Source organism: Nematostella vectensis, chromosome 7 (genome assembly GCF_932526225.1).
Source record: "Nematostella vectensis chromosome 7, jaNemVect1.1, whole genome shotgun sequence".
Taxonomy (NCBI): Eukaryota; Metazoa; Cnidaria; class Anthozoa; order Actiniaria; family Edwardsiidae; genus Nematostella; species Nematostella vectensis.
Window position 1 is genome coordinate 12,613,150 of NC_064040.1, and position 13,894 is coordinate 12,627,043.

Sequence of the window (13,894 nt, forward strand, 5' to 3'; positions counted from 1 at the left end):
TTACTTTTCGTCGTTATTTAAGCTTCACTTTTTGATGTTCACTTTTTGGCATTTGTAGGTGGTTTACTTTAATAAAAAACATATAGCAGGCAACTCGACAGTACAGCAGGTAACTAGTTATGCACTTTGAATATCGTATTCATCGTTGTTAAATGTTCACTTTCTGGTATTTGTACGTGATTTACTTTAATAAAAACATATAGCAGGCAACTCGACAGTACAGCAGGTAACTCATTATGTACTGGGAATATCGCATTCGTCGTTGTTTAATGTCCACTTTCTGGTACTTATACGTGATTTACTTAAATAAAAACATATATAGCAGGCGATTCGACAGTACAGCAGGTAACTCGTTATGCACTGGGAATATCGTATTCGTCGTTGTTAAAGTTCATAATTGTAAAATTCCATGTGCTATTTGTCATATTTCGAAAGTTTCGTAATGTTTTCTCAATAGGAACTCGAGAAAATATTTTTTCCCACGGTCACGTGATTGATGACATCATGAGAATAACTAATATGGCGTTGTCTTACATTACATTTATACACTTAGGTTAAAGTTTGAAGGAGACTTAATGTTGTATTAGGGCACTCTCCCAATATGTTAATGACTGTACGATGTTTACTATACAGGTGTAATGGATGGATGTCCATCCATCCATCCATCCATCCATCCATTTATTTATTCTTTTTTTTTTGTTTATTTATTATTTATTTTATTTATTTATTTTATTTATTTATTTATTTATTTATTTATTTATTTATTTATTTATTTATTTATTTATTTATTTATTTGTTTATTTATTTATTTGTTTATTTATTTATTTATTTATTTATTTATTTATTTATTTATTTATTTATTTATTTATTTATTTATTTATTTATTTATTTATTTATTTATTTATTTATTTATTTATTTATTTATTTATTTATTTATTTATTTATTTATTTATTTATTTATTTATTTATTTATTTATTTGTTTGTTTGTTTGTTTGTTCAGTACAGGGTTCTACAAAAACACCGCTGATCAGCATAAAATCAAATGCAAATGCAAATCGGCCGACTTGAAAGCCTGTGGTGTGGACACGAAAAATTGCATCCTCCCAAAATCTCGCGCATGCGCTAAAAAACATAGATCAGCATGAAATCAAAATACAAATCAGCCGACTGGGAGGCCTGTGGTGTGGACACGAAAAATCGCATCTACTATATGAAACTCGTAGACAAGGGCGTACTTGTGATCCAATCTGGGGTCAGTGATCCGACTTGCAGTCTGATCCGGGTTTTGACGACATCGACGAAGAACGCACTCATTTTGATATTGCTTCGTCAACACTTATTACGCGTAGGATTGATCAGAACATGTGCAAACGTGCTTTGAATAATATAATAATACTGGTTTTGCATTTGACGCGCTAAGGTTTGAAACATGCTGGGACAAGTTCTTTGCTCATCAAGAGCGCGAGAACGCAGACCCTTCACTTGACGTCATTCTGTACTGACTTCTTTTCAAAGTCCTCGCGCAATATGCTATTTAATATTAACAAACTGCTTTACTGTAAAATATTTTAATCTTACAAGGCAATGTGAGTGTTTGTAAGCTGTTATAAGATGCTAACAGGAAACGATTACAGTTATGTGATCACTTGAAGGAACTTCGCTCTTCTGTTCGCACCATTTACCCTAGACAATAGAAACTTTATCTTCTTATAGACAATACCAACGAGGTTTATATAAGCCCAACAAAGCGCAACAAAACCGCGTGTGCGTCTATGCCAGGGAGCTATAAACATAGCCAACAGCGAGGTTGATAGAAAACAGCCTTATACAAAGTACAAAGTCCCTGAGAAAATGACGACCCAGAGAATGCTTAACACGCCTTCTGGCCAATGTACAGGTATCCTGTGGTGCTTTGTTGGGTTCACGACGCTGGTGGCGGTGACGGCACTGTTGCTGGAAGTTCTTATTATCTTCGGTATTTTAAGTATTTTAAAAATGACCAAGTTTAGACCCTTATAATATAAATTGTTTTTTTTTTTGCCATTTTGATTTACCTGGTTTAGACCCTTACTTTTTGACAACATTTTTTTGTTTTTATTAATTAAAAAGCACAAAGCACTGTTTAGACAAATAGAAAATGGCAATTTCATTTGACCTTTTATTGAAACAAAAAGGCAAAACTCATAACCATAACCTTGATATAGTCTGATGTTTCATCCCGCGTAATACATGCATTAGCCCCCGTTGCAGGCGTTTGTAGGCAGGCGCCGTTCGCAAGCGACCTCATACAGGCTGAAATGAACGACGTATCTGTATTAGACGCGTGGAAAAACCATAGTATTTGAACGTTCCTTAATAAGAAATCGAATCAAGTCTAAACAAATCCAGTGCGTTTTAGGGAAAGCTTCTGATTGGCTAAGGGATTTTGGATCGACAGTTTTGACAGCTTTTCCCTGCTAGCAGAGGCCTCTTTTCTCTGTATTTCGCTGCTCAAGTGTATTAAGGCTTGGATCTTAAGCTAAAACAGTTGAAATTTTGAAAGTTGCCCTAAAGTGAGTTAACATTGCCTTAAATACACCAGTTTTGACCAAAACATCAAACTCGGCAATGTTAGCTGATTGGTAATATTTCATTTTGAGTGATGACGTCATCCAGCCGGTCACGTGACTTTTGCAAATCAATATTTCAAAAAATTCTCCGCTGGTGGATACGCTATGCAAAAGAAAACATCGCATGTTTTTATGTTCCTTTGAAACACATCTGCACACTGATGTCTTTACCGTCAAGAAAAGTATAACCTTTCGGTCACAAATCAACATTTTAATTCGCAGCAGGTCACGTGACTTAACAAAATAATTAAATCTTGTTAACGGCAGAGAAAATTTTGGATGCTAAAACGCTATTATATGACACACATAAAGTCAACACTTATTTAGTAAACATCTTTGTCCAAGCTGTTTTCCCCACCGGCGGAAAGGCAAAAAACTATTTTGTCACGTGATCTATTATGTGACGTCATCACCAGCAAGAAAACATTACGAAAATATTAAGGCCGTCGACTTTAATCATCTTGCCAAAAAGAACGAATTTAAGGCGATGTTAACAAAGTTTATGGCAAAAAGTTATATCCGATGCTAAAAGCAATCTACCCAGGCCTTAATATACTTGAGTGGGCTGGAGCGAACTCCAGCCCAGCGAAATACAGAGAAAAGAGGCCTCTGCTAGCAGGGAATGACAGCTTCGAAGCACTTGGACAAATGTTTGCTATTCGAAATTTGTGATTTTTAAACGCAGTGTTCTGATATTTTCGAATTCTATGTTTTGTAGAACGTCTTAACCCAAGCTTATACCAAAGTAGCATAATACAGAAAGGCATTTTAGACGAGTCACGCGTCATATCATACTCGTTAAAATTCACTGTGTCAGCAAAATCTAAAAAATAATATTCGCACTTGAGGCGAATATTCTCGTCTGATTTTTATTTAAAAACCATCCATATATTATGATTATATTAGAACACCTATAACACAAATTAATACAAAGCCTTTCTTTCCCTGTTTTTGCTTATTTTCACAACAAATACTGAACACATTTCGTTTACAACTGCTTAACATTTGATAGAAAAGTTCAAGAAAACAGCCAGGGTTTTTCTTTTAGTTTTTATGGGAATATTATTTATAATTTCTTAATGAAAAAAATTAGGAGGCATCCGGGCATCATTGTATCCAAAGGCTCTGGAAAAGAGTTTTTCTACGCTAAATAAAATTATTACTTACCAGTTCAAACCCACAAACTTTTGTCGTCTGGGGGTTACTGGTACCGAAAAAACTTTCTTTTTAAGAACCTTCCAAATGGTGTCGAGATGGTCACTATTATTTTGTCTTGTGGTTTCAGGACCTCTGAAGCCGCTCCACTTTGCCACAGAGAACTTACAACGACAAATAGACACTATTAACGCAAACTCTGAGGTGAGGCATTTTTTCGCAAACTAGCGTTTCTTGTTGAATTGACTTTTTTCTGGGGGGGTGGGTGGGGTGGGGGAGTGACCTGCCGATAGTAACCCACACCTTGCTACGGCCCTGTAGTGTAGCTTTTAAAAAATGGTAACACTTGATTAATGGAACGCTTTAAGAGTAAGTAGAGGTAATGAGATCTGGAAAGGCACGATGAAAAACACGAAAAAAGATTGAGAGAGCTAATGAAAACATGTTGCAAGAGAATACAACTCGTCATACATATCTGACATAGCTATGAAAAAAAATCAAGGATCGTGAATTTAACATTAACAGATTTATTTCCTATTATGTCCAGGCACTGAAAGCCAGTTTCATCAAGGATAAGATGGAGCATGACCAAGATGTAAAAAGATTGATAGTTACCATTAAAAACACGAAAAACGATGTCCAGTCACACATTCTAAAGCACGATAAGGATGTATTGGAGCTTTGGACTGAGACCAACAATACCAAGAGAGATGTCCAGGCACACATTCTAAAGCACGATAAGGATGTATTGGAGCTTTGGACTGAGACCAACAATACCAAGACAGATGTCCAGGCACAAATTGGCAAGCACGAAAAGGACATAGCAGAACTGCGGGCTGCCATTGCTACCACGCCATAAGTAAAGTTTGAAAATTGCCGGCGAGTTTTCTATGGGATTTACGGCACAAATTGATAAAAACCTGCGAGTGCGCTAGCACGAGAAATTTGAAATGCATTTATACCAGATCTCACTGGCAAATCAATACCTTTAATGTAAAACAAGTAGTTGTAGAGGGTCATTGTATAACTGTCATCAGCTTATCAACATCAAAAGGCAACATTGAGAGGTTGACTGTGTGCGAATAAAACTAGGCTTCTTGCTTTGTTGAAATTCTAGTCATTTCTGCCAGCCAAAAATATGAACCTATTCAGTTAAAGGAAAAGGTTAGGGAAAGGTCATTATTTGTCGGGGGTGGGGGGTTGCTAAGCTGATATTTTTTTTGATTAAAAAATTTCGAGCCACCCCCCAATCTAAAGCCAAAAATGATGACTGTAATGTCGTTACCATAGTAACGCATCATTTAGTTTTGGATCAAACATGTAACTAGGAAGTTAGTTGACAGCTGACCGTTGGACGGCACTGAAGAAAAACTACTTGTCTAAGTCATCGACTCAGTCCTTATTCAAGACAACATCTTTACATTGGCAACGAGGATGGAATCAAGATCACAAGAAACTCGTCCTTCATCAAGAGTGTACCTGTACCTGCTGAAATCCAAGATGATGCCCCCGATCAAGAGCCACCTAACCCGGTAGATGTTACCCCTCCGCGGCGTTTCCCGCAACGCGCACGATCACACCCGCACAAGTTAGATGACTACGTTTGCGACAAGTAATCTCCCTAACAAACTTTCTTAGAACTGTTTACGTCTTTTAACTTTATTTGTTCTTAGAGCTAATGATAGATTAAAGGACTATCATCCCAGGTCATTTTGGTTTTATTTAAGATATAGTTTGTTAAACACTGTTGACCCATTTATGGTGTAAAGGACAGTTGGAATGGGGTAACGCCTACGTGTGTTGGCATTGTTTGCTAGACGCTTATCAATTGTTTTTCAGGAACGATAACCCCTTGGCTCACCCATTGGGCTGGGCCCTTCACCGGTTCGATGATGTTCCACAAGTTCTGAGATCTTTTCGTCTACTCTATGTAGCGCACGCCCGCGCGAGCCCGCGAGATTATTGATTAGATTATCGAATGGGAGTGAGAGGCGTGTTGTGGCGTGTTTGGAGGAGCCACAGAGTTGTTTTTGTTAATCAGCGAGTTGTTCGTAGGATATTGAGGACAAATGAATTCGTAAGTACCGTGTATTGATTTATTTGTAAACTTAGATGCTGTTTGTTTATTGTTTGTAGTCTAAGCGATGTATTTTGTGTTTAGGAACCGCTTTGCTTTCGCTTTCGCCTTTCGCTGCACGTATCTCGACTCGGTGAAATGTTGAATGATTGAACATTGTGAAGAGAATAAACGTTAATCAGGTGAATGCGCGTTTGAACTTGTCCTAATAGTGCCGTCGTGGTGTCATTTGGGAATGGCAGCCACACTCTATCTCTCAAATTAAAGGAAACTCTCTGATGGGGTTGATGCACTGGTGTAACACTGGTTTCTCTATCTACGGAGATTTGCTTCGTCTTGATTTTCCCCACCCCTGAAAACTTCTGGATGTTTCTGTTTTAAGATTCCAGCTTTGTTTGTCACCATGGAGACATCAGGGCCAATTTTCAGTACTCCTAATCTCATGGTAGTGTTCTTGCCCAGCAATGGATCCCCCTTTTAGTGAGTTCACTCATTAAAATGCTCCTTTGACATCCAAAGATTTCTCGGAACCATAAGCATAGAGGGTTATGTCTATTGGGCCTGCTCTTGACTCACATTTTCTTTGTTTTCCTTTCCAATTGTCCCCAAGTTTGTTCGTCTACAATGTTGCTGTTTGCCTGAGTCTACGAGCACATGTAAACACCTATTACACATTTGGATCCCGCTTGGTGTGCTCAACCTTGCCACACTGATAACATACGCTATCCTTCTTATCTGGTCTTTCCCTTACCTGTCTAGATTGGTTTCTGAGGTTCCCATGCTTAGGGTGTGTGTCAGTAATTGCATTGACTGACTTTAAGATGTTTTGTCAAGCCATTTGCAACTCAATATTTTTGCATTGTTCAGCAATTTCTAGCGTTTTTTACAGTGTCAAGGCCTGGCGTTCTTCTAGTTATTTTCATTTGAAATTAGTGGACGTGCATTATTCTAAGACAGAGTTTCTTATTTGGATTTCTGCATCTGCCCCGAATTCTCAGTCTTAAGCCGTTTTGCGCTGTCTCGTGACGAAAGGCTGTGTCGTTTCATTTTGCCTATAGGATAGGGTCTTAATTGCTTTTCTTGCATAGGCTTTGGAATGAAGTATTCATTCAGGGCAGCCATTGCTTTATCATACTCAAAGGCGGTTCCCGTTTCCCACAGGGTGACGAAAATTTCTCGAATATCAGGTCCAGCTTAGATGTAACAACAAAGCTCCTTGGCGTTGCTTGGTCACCTCGGCGTGTCGATAATAAGGCCTTTGCCGTCTGCATAGAGCTGGAATGAGGTTAGCCATCGAGTTCAACGTGGTCCTTGAGTTGACGGATCGAATAAGAAACAGTCGAATTTCTGTTGCTTGCTCGTCGCCAGTGTTGTATCCGTTTCGAACTATGGATATCTTGACCGGACTAAACCGTGTTTAACCGAGATTTAACTCACACAAGATTGAACTTAATAACAACAATTTAATTCCAAGATTGATGCTCCACGATCTCTACATACTAGCTCGGCCACAGGCCTTTAAAAACACAAAACCCCTCTTTTCTATAGAGGCTAAATAATTATGATATGAGAACTGTGTAAAGACTTAATTTTAACACTGAAGAACTATGACTCACTGTTTACTGACCCAACACATGACTATATCAATTATATGATTCTAACTACTTACTAACCGAGAGTGAGGTCATGCCGGGAAATATCAAACTGAGGCTTTGGCGTATCGATCGAGGCTTTGCGTCGCTCATTTTGCAGTGTAAAGGTGAAAAAAAAAAACTAAAAAAACCGAAGATTGTGGGAGTTTTTTCGTAGGGCAATACGGAATTCCGTAATGCCCTCAGAGACGGGCAATATGGGAATGTCACGACTGCCAATTGGCCAATCACAGCGCGCGTACTATCGTAGCCATATAATAAATAACAAGGCACACAGCTCTGAAAACAAATTGCACGCTTGTTCAAAAGCTTGTTCAAAAAGAGCCACCCTAGAATAGGAAAGAATCATACTTTCGTTGAGGGGTATACTTTGTCATTATGATCATACGGGTACGCCGAATCTTGAGGTCAAGCTTTCGCTGGACACAGCACCTTCAGCCGGAGTGACGAATTCAGCCAACGAAAACATCGAGAATGGTAGCTGACATCATTATGAAGACCGCGATAGACTGACTAAAAATATGACACTGTACATGGTACCAAGACAAAGAACAAGCCAAGTCAATGAGCCATCTTCAGGGATCGGTGCAAAAGAGAAAGCAAGCGACCGACCACGAGTGCTAGGCTAACAGTGGCGCACGGTGGTTCTCTGTGAAGCTCTTTCCCTTTTTAATGGAGTCTCTAGTTTAGATGATTTTAATCGTATTTGGAAAGCTTGGGCCGAGATGTTTGTGTAACAGTAACGGCGAGTCTCTCTGTATGATTATTACTTTCAGCTTTGTTACAGCTGTAAGAGTGCCATTAAAACAGACAAAGCATGGCAACTGATCTCCCATTTATCCCAGTATTTATCTTCCTTTCAGTGTCTCTCCTCGTGGACATCAAGGCATTTAAAGCAACTGTACAGTATTACGAAATGCAAGTAAACATAACGTGTAAATACATAACATAATGTGATACCAAGGCAAACAAATTATACTAACCATATCCTCCTTATCTTCCTGCCCTCCCCTTTTTTACGCCCTGTCTTTACTGCGCTCTGCTCGCCCTAAAGCGTAAAATGTAAAACAAACGTCACAACTGTTTTGGGGCGTTTTGCTGACTTTCGGTGCCTTCTTTGTATGTGGGTCGCACTAAGGTGAAGCTTGTAGGGACACATTTTATCAGTCTATCGCGTGCAACACTATTCAACCAGATCCCTCTATTAAAATTTGGAATGTAAACTCGTCACTTGACTACCCACTTTCAAAATCCTCGCGCCATTTGCCCTAAACAATACACACATCCAGTTGTTCTACTCAGCTTAACAAAATTGCAATGCAGCATTAATTACTCGGGGTGCATTCAAAACAGATCTAAACGCGAAGACAGGGGGCTTAAATTTTTTAAAGGAAAAAAAGTCAACATGAGCAGCTTTGGGGTTGTCAAGAATCCGGCATATACCCCGAACTCAATGTACGAGGACCCTCTAAGCGCAGCGGCCGAAAATGTGTTAAAGGAAAGTAGGCTTAAGGGTAACTCTCTCAGCGGCGAGTCCGTGTCGTCGGGGCTTCCTGATAATAGGAGCCTTCTGTGGTGCTTTGTGGGGTTCGCGACGCTGGTAGCGGTGACGGCACTCGTGCTGGAAGTTCTTATGATATTCGGTATTTTAGGACCAGGATGTACATGCACAGAGCAAGGTAAGACGAGCTCGAATTATGAGATTCCTTTTGATAGTTGTGAAGTCATTGTGCGACTTAATACGGTGTTTACTAGCATATATCCCTTCTATAAAGTATTTTGATGGAAAATTATATTTTTTGTTTACTTGAAAAGTGAACAGCATTGTTTAGACATAGTTTGGTAATGTAAAAAGTTTTATTTAGCTATTAATAATGTTACTCATGGTTGTACAGCTCGCCACAACCTGCAATCAGTATGGTGTTCAATCAAGAGAAAATAAATTAACAAACAACAAAAACAAAGAAATGAATGTGTAGTATTTTAAAACGTATCAAGGGCTTTTCAAGAGGGTGTTACATTATGACCATCACACTTGAAAGTTTAAAAAAGAGTATTCATTCCCATTATCGTCATTTCTTTAGCCCTGTTGTTTTTGTGCGCTCGTTTCAGAATGGATCAAAATTTATTGAAAGGCTAAGGTTTCATGTTAAACTAAAAAAAAATGCTGTTCGACGTATGGAGTATAATCTGATAGTAAAAGAGTGGGGTTTATAAGGTGACCACGACGCCTTACAGTTCTCCACATTTATATAGGGATTGAAAGTAAAAACACTGCATATATTTACGTAACACTGTATGGCTCGTGGCATGATTTAAGGCTGAATAGTTCAATCGAGAACCCAAAATATCAACACAAAAATCACCAGATGCTTACCAAGCTCAGATAGAACACCCGACGGTTTATTTTACCCGCCAAAGATGATGTTTTAGTTTTGGCAGCCGCACGAATTGAACGATACACATCAATCAATGACACGGACTAAAATACTTAGAGCATAATAGCGGGATTTGGCAGCTACCCCTAATCAAGAATTCGGGGATACGAGCACTTGAAAAAGGAACGTGCAAGAATTGTTCATTTTGCGACAAAATCAAAATTTATAAGAATTCGGGGACACTCACGCAATTTAATAAGTATATAGGACGTGGACCGTGGAAACAAGCGAACAAAACAAGTCTATACATACCCCTTATTGGTTGAACGGTTCGCCGCTGGCACAAGGCCTTTCTAGAATCGTACTTAAACAATGATTTCAATATCTGGTAGATAATATTAGAGATTTTTTAATTTTTTTTAAAGTGAATTTATTGGGAATATATGACGGGTCGTTGAATTCTGTTCCAAGGCGCCCTTTACGGCGGCGCGCTCCAATTTGTATCTCAGATGAGCAACACTGTTATGGAATCCTTGTGTAATCATGACAGTTGTAAAAGGACTGTGTTCTCGCTACTCGCAGCAGTATGGGTGTCACGTATAACAAACACACTGGGCAGAGTGCATTGGCATAAAGTCGTGATCACAGCCTCACAGCGTATCGTAACCATGCCATCAGCAGGACTGATAATACCGGTCTCAGTTCAAAGGTTATGAGAAATTGTTTTTTTTTAAATAACGGTTTTTATTATTGCTTTCTATTTATCCTCTCTCATTCGGAAGTGTACTAATTTTAAAATTGAGAAGAATAGGATAATCCTTCAACATCGTATAATTAAGAAGACTAAACGCTACCTATGGAAAAGATGTCTGCTTAGGTGATATATAAAAGACCAGGGAATTAAATCGAAACGCATGCTTGAAGTTCTTATGCTGAACAGCGCCGATAAAAGCTGAACAGTGTCGATGAAGTTTCGAGTGCTAGATTTTTTTCAATTTTGTCATTGCTGTTCCTTCCTTTTCTCCTTCTTTCATCGATTTTCGGGAGGGGGGCACCAAAAATATGGGGGAAGCGTAAGGGGGGCATGGAAAATTTTGTTCGTCCTAAAGGGGGGGTCAACTTATTTTATCCATTACTTTTATCAAAATCCTCACGCCCCCCCTCGGGATAATAAAAGAACTTTCCCTTATCATAGCAAAAAAAAAATGCTAAAATCCCGGATGTGTAGGCAAAACAAAACTGACAGGAAGAAAGGATAATCATTCGAAATCATGCAGCTAAAAAGAGTTAAATTTAGCTATAGAAATGATGTCAAATTCCACACGCATTCTTGAAGTTTTTATGTTGAAAACGTCTGGTTTCGTTGACGATTCTAGGGTAAGCCCTTTCTTGCATTTGTCCAAGTACCTTATATGATTTCCCGATAACTGTAACCACTGGTCAGCTGGTGGCTAGGTTTCCCTTGGAGTTTTCTTGAGGGATGTCCTCCCATTTTTTTAAGCCATTACAGAATATGTAGCAAGTCTGTGAACTTTTTTTGGTTTCTGTTTCTTTCTTTGATGAATGGCTCCGATCTTTATCGAAAAATCAGTTACGGAGACACTTTCGATTCTGTGTGTAATCGACTTTCATGTCATGCTAAACACTGTTGGCCTCATTGGTGAGTATGTTAAGAGCAATGAATTGATCACGTGTCCACACAATCTTGCATGACGAGATTAATCACCCTTGCTCGATATAGCGTGAATCACAACAGAGAAATGCCAGCTATCGCAAAGAGCAAACCAGCTCAATGAGTACGTTTGGGGTTGTCAAAAACCCGGCGTACAGCCCAAGTCCGAACACAGTCCGCAGGGACCCTTTGGTAAGAGCGGCCGAGAAGGTCCTGGAGGAGAATCGGCATGGACACAGGAATCCTACAGAGTCCCTAAGCAGCCTACCGGGTCAGGCTTCTGGCCGGGGCCTTCTGTGGTGCTTTGTGGGGTTCGCGACGTTAGCAGCGGTGACGACACTTGTGCTGGAACTTCTTATGATTTTTAGTATTTTAGGACCCGGATGTACATGTACAGAGCAAGGTGAATTATCTATTGCTTTTCGCATTCACTTGTCATTCTAAAACATCACCATGGCAGTACACCACTACGTAGTGGCTTGACTTAAAAATTTTAAAAATGTTTTGATTGGGAGTATGTAACAAAATATGTATGAAGTTGTATGCTTTAGTTAATATAACAGTTAATAAAAGAAATAATCAACGGTCTAAAAATTACATCCAGTCCAACATATTTTAACAGTTTGCTTAAAGTAAAAAACCTCAAAATTGAATGGGTTTGCGAGTGTTTGAGCGTCTTAATTTATGCTGATATAGAAAATAATACGTATAAATAAAAAACACGTTCAAACATTACAAAATACAAATAACCATTCTCTCCTCCTAAGCAAGATCTTCAATCAGCTTTCTTGCAGAAACAGAGAAAAGGTTCACTTTCGATGTGTCGGATAGTAAAACTCGCGTTTTGTTCAGATCCATTGTGTCTCTGAGTACTCTACATATGGCGTGATGTCACTAGATGCGCTTCAGTAGAAATTGCCCAAATAACAAACACTAATACTAGAAAATATAACCAAATTGCAGTAAGCCTCGGCACAAATCTAAACAAGCCGCCACCTGACACATCATAGGAATCGCTCGTTTAAAAATTTAAGCCGAAAAAAACCCAAAACCTATCTTTCGTCTTAATCGTAGGCAGTAGGCGTGACTACAAAAACATTTGCTTCTTGAGTAGTCGTTTCCTTAGCTAGAAAAAGCTACTTTAGCTAGAAAAAAAAAAACAATAATTCATCAGTGTTGCTTAGTTCCATAACACAACGGTATCCCGATAAATGCAATTACTGTAATAGGAAAAGATGAATAATGTTGGAGTTTGCATGCGTTTTTTTATACACTATAAGGAATGTTATAATTGATAACCGTTTCAACGGTTGGTCAAGCTTTTGAATTGAATTAAGGTGTATAAAAACAAATACCATTTCCTGTGATTTAAACATTTGCAAATAAGGATTACAAAGTGTACGACACCAAATAAAGTCAAGACAATTAGTAATAGGAGAAATTAGGGATGCAACAGATCAGATTAATTTAATAGTAATTATTAGAACAGCAAATTTGTAATGTTTGCGAGTTTATTTTGCCGGGAGGTGACTCCTACCCCTGAATGAAAAGAATCAACTTTAGCTTTTAAAAATCTCAAAATTGAGAAGTGACGCAAAAATAATGCTTTGCAATCTAGTCCATCCAAAAACCAAGCCTTTCCGTTATCTTGGATATTAATCTCGCCTTATTGCTTTCAGTACCTCAAGAACAGTTCCAGTATTCCCAGAGGAGTCTACAACAGCAGATATATGACCTCAACAAAACCTTGACGGTGAGCGCAGCGTCTAAGTGGCTTTCAGTAGCAGAATCCTGAAATTTAGCAATAGAAAATTGTGGCAGCGTGTAAAATAATAGTGAAATTTTATAAAATAAGGGAAAAAAATTGAGCTGGCGGCACATTGAAATACCGTTCCCTTTTAAGGGCTGTAGCATCTTCTTTAAAAGAAAGTAGTTCTCTTTGAGCTAATCTACTTAGCTACAATTATAGACGTTTCACTATAAGAGTCACAAGAATACCTCTTATTAACTCTTTTTTTAGATTGTGTAGTTCCAGAAAATATGAGTACCCCATCCCCCCATTGAGGGGATGGAGGTATGACCCCCCAACCCCCTGAAAAAAATATTGTTATTGTTAAGGAAAAAGGGCATTTTACCCCCTCTCCTCTAGAAATTCCTGGGCATTCGAACCCTCCAACCCCCCGGAATTTCCAATTCCCTCAATGAAAGGGGGGGGGAGGTAGAGATTTTTTTTAACTACACATTCTACGGGAAAGTCATTTAATACCCTGAAGGGGGAGGGGAGGGGAAGATTTTAATCAGGTCCCCCCCCCAACTTGCAACATTTTTCAGAATCCATCTATATGGCCGG

General features: G+C 38.8%; 1 protein-coding gene and 1 long non-coding RNA gene across 7 annotated transcripts in view; both read left to right on the plus strand.

Annotated features, from left to right (window-relative positions):
* The first annotated feature begins 3,889 nt into the window (after positions 1 to 3,889).
* On the plus strand, positions 3,890 to 5,470 carry LOC116613565. The gene is made up of 2 exons (XR_007312224.1): positions 3,890 to 3,969; positions 4,313 to 5,470. It is a non-coding gene; the product is annotated as an uncharacterized LOC116613565 (long non-coding RNA).
* A 3,337-nt stretch (positions 5,471 to 8,807) lies between these two features.
* Positions 8,808 to 13,894, plus strand: part of LOC116613568 — a 35,642-nt gene continuing 30,555 nt past the window's right edge. For 3 of the 6 annotated variants that reach the window (XM_048730717.1, XM_048730720.1, XM_048730718.1), the window contains exons 1-2: positions 11,432 to 11,947; positions 13,224 to 13,297. In XM_048730717.1, the coding sequence (XP_048586674.1) occupies positions 11,665 to 11,947; positions 13,224 to 13,297 (357 nt within the window). In that variant the 5' untranslated portion in view covers positions 11,432 to 11,664. Of the gene's footprint in view, positions 9,174 to 11,430; positions 11,948 to 13,223; positions 13,298 to 13,894 lie in introns of those variants that run through there. The other 3 variants (XM_048730719.1, XM_048730721.1, XM_048730722.1) reach the window with 3 other exon arrangements.